This window comes from Dipteris shenzhenensis, chromosome 12 (genome assembly GCF_047967505.1).
Source record: "Dipteris shenzhenensis isolate YYH24624 ecotype China chromosome 12, Dip_SZ_1.0, whole genome shotgun sequence".
Lineage (NCBI taxonomy): Eukaryota > Viridiplantae > Streptophyta > Polypodiopsida > Gleicheniales > Dipteridaceae > Dipteris > Dipteris shenzhenensis.
Genome location: NC_141607.1, coordinates 34109616 through 34128147, shown reverse-complemented (window position 1 = coordinate 34128147; position 18532 = coordinate 34109616). Strand labels below are relative to the sequence as shown.

The 18532-nt window shown below is 43.0% G+C and overlaps 1 protein-coding gene across 1 annotated transcript; it reads right to left on the bottom strand.

Moving 5' to 3' along the window:
* Positions 1-8003: 8003 nt before the first annotated feature.
* Positions 8004-10106, bottom strand: LOC147896124 (uncharacterized). The gene is made up of 6 exons (XM_087382931.1): positions 9799-10106; positions 9339-9426; positions 9191-9218; positions 9074-9098; positions 8714-8758; positions 8004-8603 (listed from the first exon to the last, which is right to left on the bottom strand). Exons 1-6 carry the CDS (start codon positions 9877-9879, stop codon positions 8535-8537), a joined length of 336 nt encoding a protein of 111 aa, XP_087239057.1. The 5' UTR covers positions 9880-10106; the 3' UTR covers positions 8004-8534.
* Positions 10107-18532: the final 8426 nt, after the last annotated feature.

Sequence of the window (18532 nt, the reverse complement as noted above, 5' to 3'; positions counted from 1 at the left end):
ATACATTCAACTTTGGGATCTACGATAGAGCAAAAAAGTATGGGAGTGGAAGGAGCCAAATATTCAAGTAGACCCATTGTTTAGTAGACCTTAAACATTTGGTGGACCGTGGTGCTTTTTTGATATTTCTGGGTATATATATGCCTATGGATGACATGGGGAGAGAGAGAGAGAGAGAGAGAGAGAGAGAGAGAACAAACCCACTTGGTGGGTAATGACTCACGAAACTAAATGATTTACTCCTTGGCAGTCTTTCTTAATTTTGGACTTCTTTAGGGCACAATGAGTTCTATTTAATTCAACCAATTGTTGATTGCCCCCCAATTGTTATATGCACAATCCAACAATCCAAACTTCAATTTAAAAAGACCCACAAATTTCTTTAGATCATTTGAGTATAGCAAGTATTGAGTTTCTCATAGGTTGTAACAATGAGAGGATCACACCCAATAAACTTACATTCCCCCAAACTAAAATGGCTATAAAACAATGTGTTTGATGCACGTGCCTTTACTTCTCTGCATGTGCATGTGTGTGCCTATACATGCTTGTTGAAAGTTCACATATTTGGAGGATTGCATCCACATGGAAGGCCTAAATTTAATAAATCCTCTTTGTTTTCTACCTCTCAGCTTTTCTAAAACCATCTCTTAGCTTTTCTACATGGCCTTGATATTTTAATGCAAGATTTTGTCCCTAGTGCATTTGAGATCTTCGATGCCAATGTAGTGCTACATGGCAACACAATCAATCTTAGTTTGTGGGATGCATCATGTACAATATATTTAATTGACCCTCTTTCAGTATAAAAGGCGTAAGAGAGAGAGAGAGAGAGAGAGAGAGAGAGAGAGAGAGAGAGAGAAGAAGAAGAAGAAGAAGAAGAAGAAGAAGAAGAAGAAAGAGAGAGAAATTTGATTACATACGTAGATTTGTGTGTGTGTGTGTGTGTGTGTGTGTGTGAATGTGTGTGTGTGTGTGTGTGTGTGTGTGTGTGAATGTGTGTGTGTGTGTGTGTGTGTGTGTGTGTGTGTGTGTGAGAGAGAGAGAGAGAGAGTTGGGATGTGGATGGAGTGGGTGGGCGGGGGGAAGTCTGTTGGGCAAGGCATGCAAGGAGACAAAAAACGTGGGAGGAGCAAGGCAATGAGGAAGGAGAGGGGTGCCACATGGCACAACTTTCCCTTGCACTCAGGAGGACTCATGAAAGACACCAACTTTCAAAATGTCTTCACTATAGCTCTACATCTCTCCCAATACATGCTTCAACTATGAAGTCACTCTATAGCTCAGTCTCTAGGAGGCAACAATGCATCCCCTCGTGGCTAAGCTCAACTTATCCTCCGAGAGGCTCTTTTCCCAACTTGCTCTCCAAGGAAGCTCTCCACGTGGCACGTCTGCTAGGTGCCATCTGCCAACTCTTAAGAAATAGAATAGATTGTCTTACCTTTAGGTGTTCTCATGAGAATAACGATTAAAGAAATGTATCATCTCAAAGATAGCTTCGAAGGGACACCCTAGGTTAAAGACTTATTCATAGGGAGGTCCCAGATTAAAGAAATATTTAATCTTATAGATAGGTTTGGAGGGATGTTCTAGTCCCTCCAACGCTGCCCTCCTCTTGCCTCCTTCTCCCACCCAATCCTTATTTCCTAGACAAAAGATGTCATAAAAATTATCAAGGTGAGCTTTCTGCTATTGTCGTCTTGTGGTGTACACATTTCAATCTTTTGGTGGAAGCCCACTTCTTGGGCATCTCAAAGGAGATGTGATCAACAAACCTAACGGTGAGGACCAAGGTTTGGAAGATGGAGAAGGATTGAGAAAAGAGGAAAATTTAGATGATGGAGAGGAGGTGAGCTGGGGAGATGATCATAGCATGACTCTATGTAGAGCAAAGAGAGGCCACCAAGGGATGTTGGGAAGGCCTTGAGATAGGCCACCGCTTATAGGTAGGTTTGGAGGGACGTTCTAGTCCCTCCAATGCTACCCTCCTCTTGCCTCCTTCTCCCACCCAATCCCTATTTCCTAGACAAAAGATGTCATAAAAGTTATCAAGATGAGCCTTCTGCTACTATCATCTTGTGGTGTACACATTTCAATCTTTTGGTGGAAGACCACTTCTTGGGCATCTTGGAGGAGATGTGATCAACAAACCTAAAGGTGAGGACCAAGCTTTGGAAGATGAAGAAGGGTTGACAAAAGAGAAAAATTTAGATGATGGAGAGGAAGTGAGCTAGGGAGATGATCATAACATGACTCTGTATAGAGCAAGGCACCAAGAGAGGCCACCAAGGGATGTTGGGAAAGGTCTTGAGACAGGCCACCACATGGCATTGTTCTTTGAGTGCCATGTAGCATAAGATATAGGAAAATAGACACATGCTTCCATTATTTTTATTTACATTATCTTGCATTGAGTACAATTTTATTAACAATCATATATTTTATGTGTATCATTAGGAAAAAAGGAAACGCATTTTAGGGCCCTCTAAGAAATTCACTATTTATCTATTTTTGTTGTACTCAAAATATGGGAAATGCCATAAAATCCGGATACTTACTGCAAAAATGTCAGTCTAGTACTCAAGCTTCACATTAAATGCATATATAATATCCTTGATTTTCTATGCAATATTTGATGATTCTGACATCGCCAGCACGTTTGGAGTGGGCCAGAACCCCCAAATTGACCCTGGAGATACTGAAAACTGATGCCCGAAGGCCCGAAGAAGGGTAAACATCCTCAGAATGGGGGATGTGCTCAAAAACGCGATTTAGCCAGCTCGCACTGTGTTAGGTCCCGCTTCCAACACTTAGCCAAATAACGTTAGTTCTGCTATGGTATATCGAATCGAGGCCAGAAATGTCGAACGAACCCGACTAGGAAAGTTTTATACCTCACAAACGAGCCCTCCGTGCATGTGCAGTGCGTGTAGTCCGTGCCCACGCGGTGTCGTCCTCGTCCACCCCCTTGCCTTCCATGCACTCACCCTTACGTTTCCACGTTTTAAAGTGCATGATTGTGCCAACATTCAAGGGGCCATCAACAAATGGGACTTAGAAAATATTTGTACAAGAACGTACTCAAAATGTTTATTCATTAGGAAAAACGCATACATGCCAAGAGGGGTCTCTAGCACCTCGAGAGCTTGGCCTTCCATATACTCTCCCGGGTTACAAAAGAGCTTGAAGCCCTCTTCAAGCATAAGCATAATATTGCAAGACCATATCACGATGATTATCTATCATCTGTGCCAGCTAGCCAAATCGCGTTTTTGTGCAAATCCCCCATTCTTGGCATTTTTGCCCTTTCTTGGGCCTCCGGGCATCGGTTTCTGTGCCAGCTAGCCAAATCGCGTTTTTGTGCAAATCTCCCATTTCGGGCATTTTTGCCCTTTGCTCGGTCTCCCGGCGTCGGTTTTTGATGTCTCTAGGGTCGATTTGGGCGTTTTGGCCTGCTCTGGACGCGCTGGCGATGTCAGAATCATCAAATACTACACAAACAATCCTTTTTTGAAGATCACGTATGTCAAACATAATAAAAGAAAAAGATTTTGAGTATGACTTATTTTATATTTTTACATAGTTTTTGGTATTTTTTCAACGTTTCGTTGGCCCTCTTCTGATTAGTCAAGAGTCTATTTTTCTAAGCCCTAAAAGGCCCCAAAATGAGCTCCCTTTTTTCCTAATGGATTATTTATGTGTGTGCACTTATCTTTAGTTATTTACGTGCATGTTTGTATAGCCATATATGTGCACGAAAGAGTATGTAGCCATACATGTGTGTGTGTGTCTATGTGTGTTTGCAGATATGAACATTTATTTTTCCTAAAATAAATACATATTTATGTGGAAAAGTGTTAAAAGCCTTATAAATAAAAAGATAAACAAACATCACCAACCAGATGTAGCCAAGAAGGCAAAGGGGAGGTACTTGTGTTGCAAAGACCTGAGCTGACCACTTGTCCACATCTATACATGTGTACCTGTGTGTGCATGTGCATGTGTGTGTGTTCTCCTAGCAATGTGATCCTCTAAATATGTAGGAACTATAACACAGTTTATGGAAATGCAATATGCCAAATGATGAAGGCACTTATAATTATGTGGTGTAGGAGATGGGCAAACACACCTTTTGAACAATACTCTCATGACACACTTGATGGATATAGATGTATTGATCCTGGCATAATTTCACCATGTACCCCCCCCCCCCCCCCCCCCCAGCCTGCCCCACACATACACACACACACATATATAAGAACCAATAAGAACCAAAGCCATCTAGGAAAGCTAATAGGTCCAATCGATAGACTATTTGCCAAAAATGATTTAGAAAATGTGTTGAGCTCAAAGTCCCTCCAAGGGACCCTGATACTCTTAGGGATACGATCCTCCAAATATGTAGGAACTATAAGAAAGCTTATGGAAATGCAATAGGCCAAATGATGAAGATACTTATAGTTGTAAATGTGTTACTTGTGTAGGGGATAGGCATACAAGTCTTTTCAACAATAGGGTCGGAGAGACACTTGATGGATCTAAATATACTCCTAATCTAGGCATAATTTCACCACGTAACCTCTCTCTCTCTCTCTCCATTTTTTGGGGTTTTCCTTTTGTGATTGTTTTCATCCTCATTGTGGCTTTCTTGAAAGTCAGTCATTCAAATTGAGTCATCCCCTCAATGAGTAAAAGAAATTTCACCCCTTAAACATTTTTTTGGACTTTCCTTTCATTGTCTTTATGGTAAGTAGCCTAGGGGGAGGTTTCTCTTTTTTGAGCCCTCATTAAGCCATTTGCCTTAATTATAATTTTGATCGTAATGAAGATCCAATGGTTTGAGTTAAGAAAATTTTCACTCTCCAAAACAAATTTGCTGAATTTTTTTGGGCTGCTTTTAGCTTTTACAACGCCTCATCATACTTACCAGTCCCAATGAAATTCTCAGTTTATTTTTGTGGGTGTTTGGGAATCGTGAAGTTCTTCATGTGGTAGACAATCACATTATCATACTCGTTGATAGGGCTACCTCAAAACTAACATATTTGTGACTATCAAACGGAAAGGAAAACCTGTTGTGAGTTTTTTACAAATATCATGAATGTATGAAATTAGTACAAGCTAGCTGGTCACTGAACGCAATATAAATCTCTTGATGCTGGAGCGCCTTTATCTAGAATCTAGTAGAATCACAAAATAGGCTAGTTTTGTAGAAGAATTATGTGGCTAGTGATCAATGGAGGATCAACAACTTGCACAAAATGATAGAGCGATGCGTACTTCATAGCTAACTTCATAGCTGTTCCCTTATGAAAGTGACACATAATTGTGCATGTGGTGCTCCAGATTGAACCTCGAGGCTAGAGCTTGGACTATGGGTCAACTAAAGTTTCACCTCGCTGGACTTCTGATAGAGATGCTTTTTAGTTTTTATACTAACGAAAATACGTAGCTACTACCAATTAGATTCCAAACAAAATCGTAAGGTCCTCGCTTTGTACGTTAATCTTGAGTTTCATGAGTCAACTTGACAAACGGAGGTCTTCGCTTTGTATAAGGCAAGTCGTTGCTCATCATATGGAAAAACTCTGACAAAGCTTTGTGCCATCAAGTCTCTATTGCTACTACTGGTTGTTATACATACCTCTATTATATGGTGGAAGAAAGGTGACAAAGCTTTATGCCATCAATCTCTACTGCTACTGGTTGTTATACCTACCTCCATTATATGGTGGAAGAAAGGGGACCAACCTAACATGCATGAAATACACTCTACTTAGGAGTATGTCGATGCTCTCCATCGGTCGTCGCTCTTGTAAAGCTCTTTACCCAAAGATATGCTTAGTTTGCTATTCGCCGCTCTCAACAAGTTCAAATGGAAAACTGCCAGCACTTGAGATCTGCTTGCGGTGATGAAGTTCCAACAGCTCAACTCTAGAACATATAATTTTTTTCGCTCAGTTTAGGAACAATTTTATAAAGTAACACCTCAATGTGAAGCACAAAGCATCGGACATCGATGAAATCCATCGCTAAGGCCTCTTATTTTAATGTTCATTCTAAATCTATCGCTTCCCATTGCATGTAGGATTGCAATTGGTCTCCTTTTCCTATCCGAACAGATCAGAGGATATGAATGAGCAATCTATGCTGCAAAGACAAGATCTCTGCCACGTAGAAGAAAGCTGGGAAGGAGCAGCAATAAGAGGAGAAGTTGAAAGACAAAGCTCTATGGTTTCTATGTGCTTGAGAACCCTGTGAGATTTACGCACCTTTATTTGGTGTCTTCTGTCTCCTGGGCATGGTATTTTGATACTGAACATGGTAGAAAACTTTCAGTCTACAACAGAGTTGATAGGTAACACAAACCAGTAAAATCAACCAATTCCAAGAGTGCCAACCTAGTGCAGAGGCCATCGTGCCACAGATAGCAAAATGGATTGACCAACGCATGCCATGATAAACTAGGAGCAAGGGTGTCAAAGGTTAATAAGGCCATGGAAAAAAGAGTTCAAGGAGGTAGCACTGTAATTCTTAGTCACCGCTCTAGCCCTTTGTCTTACGATATGTTGTTATCAACACTCCCAAGACATATGAGGGTCATGACTTCTCTCCAACCAAAGTTTTGAAGCTTGTGAGATAGTAATGAAGTATGTCACTAGTGGGGATGAAAGGCAAAGAGAGCTATGACATCTTAAAGATTCTCCTTAACAAGGTGCGCTTGAAGCTAGAGATCACCCAGCACAAGAAAAGAAGAGCGTAGCCAACAAACACACGTAAGCAAAGATATAGCATTTCAAGCCTGAAACTAGAGAAGCACCTAACATCCAACAATAACCCATGGAACGATGGAGAAGCAAAACCACCCGTCCTACAAAGATCGTTTTAACCGAACACAAACGTAACAATGCTAGCAAGTCCCAGGCAATGGATCTTATAACTATTTGAGATAACCAACACAAGAAAACCCAATAAAGGCCTTCCAAAACAAAGCAGCACAAAACAAAAGAGAAGCCAGACAATCAACCAAGTATAAAAGCATGGCAAATAGGTAGCAAAATTTTACGAAGGAAGAACGAAGTGCCGATAACCATCTATGAAGATATTAAGATAACACGTTGTGCAATTAAGAAGTGACACTTGACCATCAAGTAATATGCTAGTATGTTATCCATTAGTGAGACTGTTGATATTCTCATTGTTTATATTCTCAACGCTTATATTCTTGATGCACGAGAAAGAATCCATTCTTTCATATTATAACTCTTTAAAGAAAGAAGCGTACCGTCTCTCCAAACACATTGTGTGGTAGTTATAATATAATATTATATATTATCATTCAACATTTTCAATTGCTCGTCCATTCATAATTGCTTGTTTTCAATCTGACTTCTTATAACATTCTTGTCTTTTGATACATATTCTTAACACGAGGGAGCAAGGAAATACAAGCTGGATGCAAGATCAAAAGATATCAACACCTTTATTCATATGATTGTAGTCCATGTGACAATGTTGTATAGATTGCAATAAGGATCAATTATGAGCTCTCATGAGCATCACCTTATTCATGTATTTGTTGGGCTTGAACTCCCAAAATGCATAAATAATATGACCAAGTCAACAATAAATCACCACCCTTGACATTTACAAGCAAGATCACGTCCTAACAGACCGTATGTTGTGTCTCATGTCCACATTTTCTCCTTTAAAAATTTGATAAAATGCTAGGATTCAAGTTCAATTTCAAGTTACATGCTCGACGACGGAAAGCTACCACAACCTAGTTGGCCTCATTGCCGCTTTCTTGACAATTGGTCATGGATTTGAATCATCGCCTCAATGAGTTAAAGCAAATTCTTGCAAGTTTTCCTTTAATTTCAAGGAATGACATTTAGGTTTTATTATAAAATTTGTGAACTTAATTGCTTTTAGTTCGAAGAAAGATTTATGGATGTGCAAAACGAAAAACTAAAAGGAAATATATATATATACACGTGTGTTGCACAATAAGGTCACATACACACACGCATGCACTATGTGGGAAAAAAAAAAAAGTGGGACAATGTACCAATACCGTTTATCAACTTCCTCCCACTTTCACATAAACTGAGACATAGAGTGGGGCATCAACTTGGTCATCAGGGTTGAGGATCAATCAAGCCAGCCGAACGCCGACTACCATGTAAATATTAGCAAAACCCGAAACAGCACCGGTATATCCAGTTTGGAACTTCAGCAAGGACAAGAAATTCAGAATCTAGTGATGAACACTTGCAACCTCAAAGTACCCCTTTACAGAGGATCATAATAGGATGCCCTAAAGCTCTTGGACATCTTGTCGGTATTGAAAAAGTCAGCATCTATCGACTTATCACGTTGCTCTGTAAACAAGATTTAATCTCGACAAGCTCCTCTGCCATTCTGCCTGGCTGAGTGAACCACATTGAATACAAACCACTTTTCACCAAAGTACTAAGCCATATTTAATAAACCATAGTTTTGGTCCCTCATTATATGGACAATGGATTGCTCTAGTTGATAGCAATCTTCAGCCGGATAGGCCCATTGAAGTCCAAAAGCGGATTGCAGACTGCCCCTCTCTGCATGCCAAGGAGCTATGGCTTATCATGCTACTCCAGACTTATTTTACAGAGAGAACAAAATCACATGCAACAACAATTTTCTCAAACCACAATCCAGGGTGCCTGACCTGTGTGATATGAATAACACCTCTTACAGCCAGCCGCCTGGCCACCTGTATAATTTACACATTTTAATTTATGGCACACACTAAAATAATCTTTTGCAGTGAGATACAAACTACGTAGGGACTCAGCAAACCAAAAAAAAAAAAATTTGTTCGCATAATCAACTGCTAAAACGTTCATTGTCGGCCCGAAATCCATCTCAATTCTGAAAATCCAGGCATGACATTGAGCTTCGCTCCAAATTGCCTAAGGCTTTCGAAATCAATCAAATTCTTAAGTAACAAACAGGCTCTATGTGATACTTAAGCAGATAAACGTATGTCAGCACGTTTTATTTAGGGAATGAGAACGTAAAATCAAACCTCTCTGGTTTTCTCCATCAGAGGCCTGTAAAACATGAGAGACATTCAGCTGTCACTACGGTACCAGACATAATGAGCAGAAGTTGAAGAGTAGAACGATGTAAGAAAACTGCTTACCTCCAGTTCTCAGGTGCAATTGCTCGTGCTGGCATTTGTAAGACAAAGAAACGAAACCTTTCAGTTCACCACTAAAGACGCTTTGCCATGGTTCCAAACGGCAAGAAGCATTAAGCCTTGCAGAGAAGGCTCAGGGATAGCAAGCCACCTGCTTCTGATGGACACATGGTGCAGTTAGAAGCTCTCGTTTGCAGTATCTCCAAAATTTTGTTCTCCAGTTTTTCATCTAAGCTTTCCTGTACACCACAAATACATAAGTTCGTAAAAACATATTTTGTAAAAACGAAACCTCAACCAACAGAAGCGCAGGTACGGCCGGTATCGCCGAGACCCTTTTCCATATTCGTCATCGTGAGAAACAAAACGTGTATAATGAATTAGGAGGCAAACCTCCAATGCAATATGGGTGGATCAGAATCACCATTTTCTTCATCAGGCAGTTTCCACTCCCCTGTCTCCCTCTCTCTCTCTCTCTCTCTCTCTCTCTCTCCGTGTCAATATCTTTTGCCTGTTTCGCTACTGCTCCACCTTTCGAGAAATACGGAACCCACATCAAATCTTTTCTATCTTGCCCGCCCTAGGCTTAAATGTTGGGTGTGGCAACCTACCTGTGAAGGGAGCTGCGCGTGGGAGTCGAGCGAGCTTCTCTTCCTCTTTCTGGTGGAAGAAAGCACGTCTTCGCCTTGCATGGTTTGCAATTTGGAGGATAAGGGATACAAAGACAAGGAGAGTTCAAAAAGTCATAGTTTTAGCGTTATTTTACATGAATTGTAACCGGTGTAGGTTAGTCGGAAGTGGTCTTTACAATTTTCTGCCCTTTGGCATAGAGAATTGCATAAGCGACAACAACAGAGGGATGACGAGCCGTTGCCACCACGTAGAGAAGATAAGGAGGAACTGATAGGGGAGGAATGAGGAGGAGCTGTGGTGAATTTTCGTTGTTTCCTTGAAAGGAAGCCTCTTTAGCGAGACATTTGGAGTTAATCTGAGTTCCCTAGAGTTCTCCATGAGATGTCTTTGGGTTTAAGCCTCGCAGAGCAAAGCCAGCTCTCAAAACAAAACAATTGCATCTCAACTTCGCATGTATGGGTTTGGTTTCTGATTCGAACCTTTGCATGGTCCCCTCCAAGAAGGACCACTCCACCCTATCATATGCGTTCTCGAAATCGAGAAGAAGAACGACGAGCGGCTGCTCCTCCTCCTTGGCCTAGTCCACTACCTCCGAGAACGTGAAGATGTTATCCAGGATGCTACACTCCTAGAGAAAACCGGTCTGTGCCTCATGAATGATATTTGGGAGGTGGGGTCTCAGACGTAGACTCAAGACCTTAGCCAAGATCTTGTAAGCGATTTCCAAAAGGGTAACCGGCCTCTACTGCCGAATGTCTGACCTGTCGCCCCCATTCGGAAGCAGGCATATCTAGCCTCTGCTCAAGGATTGTGGGAGTGATCCTGAGTCATCCTGAGTCGAAGATCTCTTGGCAGGCTAGTCTGAAAGGGGTGGAGATATGCTCCTGGAAGCATCGGAAAAAGGTCGGGGTTAGGCCATCCTTGCCAGGGCACTTCTAGGCTCCCACAACTCTGCGTGCGTGAAAGGAGCCTCTAACCATTTGGTAAGGCCTTGTGAAACTACTGAGGGGACCTGCTCTCCCAAACCGCCTCTCTAGCCAGAATGGTGGTGGGCGATACCTCCTCTAACTGAAAAAGATAGCTGTAAAAGGACATAGTCAGCTCAAGGATCTCCTATGGGTCCGTGTGGATCTTGAAGCCGTTGAAGCTGGTTGCAGACCGTTGTTAATATCCACAGTAATGGAGCACACTAATGGATCCATCCATATGGGTTTTGAGCCACAAATGGCTCAACATCAACCTCATCCTGTGGGCTTTGAGCCTCAAATGGCTTAGGAAAAAGGCATGTGCCATCCAAATTGGCAAGGATGACACAAGAGCCATTTGGATCCCATATAATGATAACACAAGAGCCATTTGAAGACGATAGGAGGTTGAGAGAATGCCTTGGCGCCATATGGGCCCAAGTGGTTATCACAAAGAGAGACAAGAGAGAGTGGTATAAGGAAAAGGGTTGGCCCTTCCTTCAAAAGGTGACTTGTATAAAAGGCCAAATGGTTGACTTTGGTCGTCATCGTTGTATGCACAAGTTTGGAATAGAAGCTCCCTCTTCTCTTTCAAGAGTGTCTTTGGGTGCTCTCTTGTTTCCTTTGTAGTGCCTTTGTTTTTGCCACTCCATCCCCCTTCACTCTTCTCTTCCCTTGTCCTTCTCCCTCCCTACTCCCCTCTCTTCTCCCCTCTCCCCCTTCCCTCTTTCTCTTATGGAGACACATTGTGACAACCGCTTGAGGACACTTGTGGATGCTCGTGCTTTGCATTTCTCTCACAAGGAGTTGCATTGCTCTCACAGGGAGTAGCTTGGAGTGGAGGCTCCATCGACATTTCTTCAAGATTCCCATGACACGTGAATCACCATAGAGACTACATCTTTGGCGGCGTTATCGGGGAGTTCAAGGTATGCTTTTGCATTTCACTTGCCTTCTCTCGTCATTCACCCATTGCTCATTGTTTCAAGCTTAAGTTGGAGCTTTGATAGGGGAATTGTAGGAGTGAAATGAGTGAAGAAGTAAGTGTTTGGGTGGCAAAAGATGAAAACTATCATTTTCTGTTGGAAAGCATTTTTGATCATGTGAAGCTTGTTTTTTATTTTGTTAGTGTTTTGAATTGATAGGAAGGTAGTTTAGAGGATTTCTAAGGTGTGTGTGATAGAAAACTCTAACAAAAACACCCAAAAATGAAGATGGAAGCTCAAATTCGAAGTGGTTTTGAGTGTTGATAGTCCCACATGTAGGTAGTTTAGGTTGTGTATAGCACCCACAAAGACTCAGAGCTGGAACAAAAACTCAAAAATCACCAGAAATTACCAAATAGAGGTCGGTGAAATTCGTGTTCTCAAACATTTCCTTTCCCTACAGGTCATCGCCTTAGTCTATTCCCACAACCTATCTCGCCATAGCGTTATTCCCATACGTTGACCTAGCGACGACCTGACAACTGTCTTTCGCCTAACCCATTGCCTTAATTAATACGTGTCAGAATCTACTATCTTGTCGCATTGACTCGTGGCCTTGAGCCTATGCCCACGACCTATCGCCTTATAGTCAACCCTACAACCGTTTCATATTCACATCCCTTTGAGGCAACTAACCCACCGACTATCGCTTAAAGTCTATCCCTACACTCGTTGCCTTATGGTCAACCCTACAACCATCACCATACTCACATCTCATCGACCTGATCATCTCGTCGCCCGTTCCTTTAGCGCTAACCCTAGGACCGTGGGCATACTATCCTCACCCCAACTCACCGACACGTGGCAATAGTCTATCCCTATGCCTGTTGCTATAGGTCTATCCCTATGCTCGTTGCCTTACAAGTAACCCTACAATCGTGGGCATAGCTCTGGGAACAGACCCACTGTCAAAATTATAGAACAAAATTTGAGCCAGAGTGTACCTCCGGGGAGATTTTATACATGCACTTGAGGTCTGGATGAATTTTGTCCAACGAACCCAAGCCCGAGGACAATGTTTCAAACTATGCTCATCCCACTTTTTGCCCTAGTTTGGGATCGGCTCCAACCGAGAGCTCCATTCCTAGCTCTCACTTAGTGTTAGGGCCAAACGATTGCTGCATGACCACTTAATGGTTATGAATCCCACATCCTTTGAACTCTCTAGCAAGGTAGCCATCTGCTTATGTGATAATATGATGAATAAGGTTGTCCAGGACAAAACTACAGCCTACCAAGAAGGAGAACAATGAACCTAAGGGTTTGGATATGAGCGCATTGGCCTCCAACCTACTGAATCAGCTGGGCCAATAATGGAAGTCAGGGACCCTCAAGGAGACACCAAGAAACCCCCACTTGTTTCCTAGGAGAGACAATGTGTTGTGCAGGGTATGCAACGGCAATCACCCCTCCAATGAGTACCCTCGCCTTAGGGCAACGCAAGCACTCTAATGTGCACACTGCTATAGGTGGGGAAACCATGACACCTCACAATGTCGATTCCCGAGGGTCTTTCCCCAACCGATTTATCAAGCGAGACCCTCGTTAGCCTTGACAGCCCCACCCAACCCGATGAATGCACAAGGTGCCCCTCTAGCCAATTTAGGGCAATATAGGGCACAACAGGCTCCCTTATCGCCACCCATAATGGGTCCGCAACCTCCCCTACCTCATATAACTCTAGTCAACCAAGTGTTGGTGGAGGAACTACCCATTGATTGGGAGGAGCCAAAATAGGATCACGCACACCCTGAGAAGGGAAGTAGCATTATAAGTCACTATCTCCTACATGAGGATCAACATGTCCTAGTGTTCCATACAGCTCCCGTGGCCACAAGGGCAAGAGACATGAACTCCATCGTAAGAAGGCCCCCGATCCAATGCTATACTTGCCAAGGTCCACGCAGGGCAAATGAATGCCCGTATGAGGGCTCAAGGAACCCTTTAGTGTCATGCTTTAAATGCCAAGGGCTGCAGTTTCTAAAGAATTGCCCATATAGGGATCTTACCCTAGTGGTTCCACCCACAACAGGCCCCACGCCCTTGTGTGCTGGATGCGGAGTGAGGATTACCCCTGAGGAGACAAGCAACTCTGGCCACCCCTCCCAAGAGAACTAGCATCAATTTGCTGATCAATTTGCTGAGTATTGAACACGGTCAAGTGGCGGGAGTGCCCCTGAAGGTCATCACGAGGATGCAAGCCAGGGCCATAGGCAAGGAAATGAAGAAGCAAGCAAGGAAGGACAAAAATGCCCATGCTGCAAAACCCTGAGGTGACCCAACCCCCGCAGACTAGGTCTAACAAGGTCACTAGGGTGGGTGAAGGAATGAACCAAGTGCTCATCCAAGATAGTTCAAACGAGGAGACAGCCACCCTTGCCACCTCCTTTGCATGCGGGACGAGCCCTCTCCCAAGATGACCTGAGTATGCCTTGGTACACTGATGTAAGCAGGCTTAAGGCCTTACCTCCCCACCTTCATATAAAGAAACTTATCTAGACCCAGCCTTGGAAAAGCAACACTTAATAGGCGCTCAGAGGTTGGTACGAGAATTCTAGGAGAAATTTGAGCATAGGCTCAAGGCTAACAGAGGGTCAGATACCATCCACTCGGACCACCCATAAATAGGAAAAGGCACTTAGGGTGCCAGAGAGGGTGGAAGAAGAGGAACTATCGAGATCTGGTAAATCAGAGGCTCCAGACTTGATGCCGAATGTTGTAAAAGGACCCGATGCTGCAAAACCTACAAGAGGAAGGAGACATCTACAGTCTCGAGGATCTGCTATCAGTAGTCCAAGACCCCTTAGGAACCATGCGGTAGTGCCAAGTTAGCAACCTTCCTCTCCAAAGAGGTTAAGATGCTGATTGCATCCTTGCTAAGAGGGAATCCCACCCTCTGGCAAGACCTCTCAAACTAGATGAATGGGTGGATTCCTGCCCCAAGGTCCTACCAACCCCGAAGTCTACCAACCGCAGGGAGAGAACCCAAACCACCCAAGGTCCCCATCAATATCTTAGGCCAATACTTCGAAGGTGATGATACTAATGTAGCTATCCCCATAGCCTACCAGAACCAGAAGTTTGATGCCATCCTAGATGGGGAGCGGGTGTCAGTGTCTGCACCAAGGAATGTTGGGAGAGGTGGGGAAAACCTCCCCTGGAGCAAACCCACTTGGTAGTGAAGCTAGCTGATGGCAAAACTGATGAGCCCCTGGGAGTCCTCACAGGTATTAACATTAATGTATTTGGCTTCACATACCTCATTAGATTTGTAGTCATGGACTTTACCTAGCATCCTAGATATGAAGCCATCCTAGGCAGGCCCTTCTTGCAAATGTCAACTCGTACACGATTGGCACACAGAAAACATCTATTTATAGCATGAGGAGCAAATTGTGCGAGTGGACTTGCGCACATATAAGGCCCATCCTCTATCAGGACAAGTATTTGCCGTGGAGTCCGACACAATCGTTAGGACTGCATCCCTAAAACTGTTCCAAACTTATGAGAGGGAAGATTATGAGAAGGAGGTGGATGAACTTTGGTATGACCCTCTCCCCGAACCAAAGATCTCTCACAATTGTATGCACATTTTGGCAACCATCGATGTCCCAGAAAGAATAGGGTTCCAAATAACAACCCTCGAGCGTGAAGAGTTGAACATGGTGGTTCCCCTCAGAATGTTTAGCATGCTCAAACCCCGCGAGGTGAGCAAAGGGACAGTAAGGGTCAAATCAAACCTCCACTGGCTAACATATGTAGGTGCCACGACTACTCACCATGAGTTCTCCTCCAATTGGGGATCACGGTTGAGCAAGGTTACCTCCCCAGTCAGCTCTATAAGTGCCATGAAGGAACCCCCCTTAGGTCTGAAGCTCCCAAGTCCCAAAAGCCCAAAGACTCCCATCAGGGCCAAGAGGGACACCACCCTGAGGGGAGTGGAGGAGGAGGACAAAGAGAAGGAGGATCTACAATAGGTACCTTCCCATTACAATGCCTATATGATCGAGGATTGCAAGATCTTATACCAATAGGCCAAGAGAACTCAGGAAGAAGGGTGGTTCCAAGGATACAATGACCCAGCTTAAGGAGGTAAACCTAGCATCAGAAGGGGAGGACCCGCAACCAATATTCATAGCAGATGACCTCACCCCCAATGAGGAGCCTGCTTTAATTGCCCTCGTTTGAGAGTACAAGGACTACATGGCCTAGAAGTACACAGATATGAAGGGTGTGCCCGCCGCTAAAGTCATGCAACACACGATACCCATGCTAGATGATGCCAGGCCAGTGCGCCAGCACCCCTACCCTATGAATCCCAAATATGCACTTATAGTGAGGGAGGAGATCTAAAAACTCATAGATGTGGGATTCATCTATGAGAGAGAGCATACAGACTGGGTGTCACCCATGTGATAGTACTAAAATAGAATGGAAATATTTGAGTATGCGTGGATTAGAAGAAAGTCAATGCCACCACTAGGCACGACCACAAGACCTTGCCTTTCACGGAACATGTTCTAGAAAGAGTAGCAGGAAAGGAAGCTTATAGCTTCCTGAGGTGCTTGCTTGTGAAATATATTCACTAGCCATGGAAATTATGATTGGGCGTTTTGCACATTTGTCCCATGACACTCATAAGTTGTAAGCTTTCATGATACCACTACTTCAGTTGTAACTACTGCTTCATTGCTTCATCCCTCGCACGTTGTCTCCCTCGTCTCCCTTGTCTCCCATGAAGGTCCTCCAACTCAGCTGAATCCTCTCCCTAGCAAGTCCTGAGCTCATCTCAATCCTCTCCCTGGCAGGTTCTGAGTTCTAGTTCTCTTCTCTTTCCCCTCCCAAGTTCTCTACCTCGAGGTGCTGCTCTGTTGTGCACTACTTCTCCAGAGGCTGTTGCCTTTTGCTCTCCCTCACAGGTCCTAAGCTCAGCTCAATCCTCTCCCTCATAGGTCCTCAGCTTAGCTCAATGCTCTCCCTCACAAGTTCTGCACTCAAACTCCATTTACTTTCCCTCACAGGTCCTCTAGCTCAGTTGTTGCAGCTCTCACTCTCTTTTTTACTACACGTCTCTGCCTCTTTGAGCGGGTGCTACAAGAATGTCTTGATCATCCACAGACCTGCAAGCTAAGAGATTCTGTCGTACTATTGTGGAGTTTCATGACTCTCAAAAGTGACAAAAATACCTAGTTCTAATTATTTGCCAATATCATTTCAAAATAGTGAAATTCATAAAGGTTTTTAAACAAATCTTCAAAATAAGATTTGGGAATAAAAGCATAGCATGAACTATAAGAGATGCATGCATCAAATATGTGCCATCATATCCAAGCTTTGATACTATATATATTTGATGAATTTCTTTAGGAACTCTATAGAAAATAAAATGCCTCAACTTAAATGATGAATAAGAGGCTTGATTTCTACATCACCCTTGTGGTGGTGATGCAAGCGTGGTTATCCATCTAGTTCCTTATAATCAATGCATGCATGCATTGATTCTATGTGAGTAGTATGAATGGTGTTTTTTGATAGCTACATATTTACTAAGCTTAGGGACATGTAATTCATGCATTACTTGTGCTTGAGCTCACTTAGTACTCATTAAAATTAGATATTTCACTATGATATTATGACCACTCATTACTAGAAATTAAACAAATTAATGTTCATTTCTATTAGTAATCTAGAAGGAATCCGCTAATGTAGTTCCATAATATACTATGTTACCCTATACTACATAATTTAAAAACAGAAACAAATTGACTAGCTTAGGTACTGTAATATCTAGATCTATACTAACAAAAATCTAAACAGGTAGAAACTAACAGGGTCGAGTGTCGCCAAATGTGAAACTACTTTAGGGGCAATTTTGAGATCGCGCGGCAATGCACTGGTGGGCGATATTTTGAATTTAGGGTGAGCTCGTGCTCTCGTTAGAATTTTTTGAAGGCATAATGATTGCCTCACTGGCATAATAATGAGATGAATCTGTAAAAGCTTGTTGTTTCAAAACCTGCAGAGCTCCATACGTGTCACTACACAAGTAGTTATGCCCTCCTTTGTGCAATCTCTGTGCTGCATCTTTGTGCATCAAACTATCCTTAGTCTATTATGTCATTTACCCATAGCTCGCCACCTGTCATCTACGTGCAGCTTTTTCACAGTGATCTAGATTCACAACCACTGTGCTCACAAGGTGGTGATGTTGGCTTGAAGTGACCATCGTGCTAGTTCTTGGAGTTATTTATTGGTGGTTGTAGCTACTCCTAATCAAACCAAAGAAAATTCATTTGCCTTAATTGGTTAGGTCACAGGAGACCCTTGTTGGAGTCCCACAATTGTTCATATATTTCACATCAAGGGGTCTCCTTTCATGTCGATATGACCCTTGAGGGGTCACCTTTAGGGGCAAGGGCCATACAGACATGCCACATATGCTATGTGGCCTGTCGATTTGGTCCTTGTTCCTAAAGGGGACCCCTCAAGGGCCACATCAACAATTCCATTTTTTAATAGCTTAATTTATGTTATTAGTGTGGCATCAAGTAGGTTTAAAACCAGCCCGGTGGTTGGAATAGCACGTTGTTACTGTGTAATAAGAGTGCAGTAAAAACAAGTAATTAAAAGGTAATCCTAAACCAAGGAAAATGTCTTTCCTTGTGCAACCACCACACTGTTCTATTTTAGTGCGGGTTGCAACTAATCCTAAGCCAAGGAAAATGTATTTCCTTGCAACCATCACACTGGCTCTTGGAAAT

Excerpts from the sequence above, each read along its gene's own strand:
- LOC147896124 (XM_087382931.1), bottom strand. The coding sequence starts at position 9,879 with ATGCAAGGCGAAGACGTGCTTTCTTCCACCAGAAAGAGGAAGAGAAGC. Across the intron at positions 9,099-9,190 it reads ATTGCACCTGAGAACTGGAG|GCCTCTGATGGAGAAAACCA; the intron begins GTAAGCAGTTTT and ends CATGTTTTACAG. Across the intron at positions 8,604-8,713 it reads GTGTTATTCATATCACACAG|AGAGGGGCAGTCTGCAATCC; the intron begins GTCAGGCACCCT and ends CTTGGCATGCAG.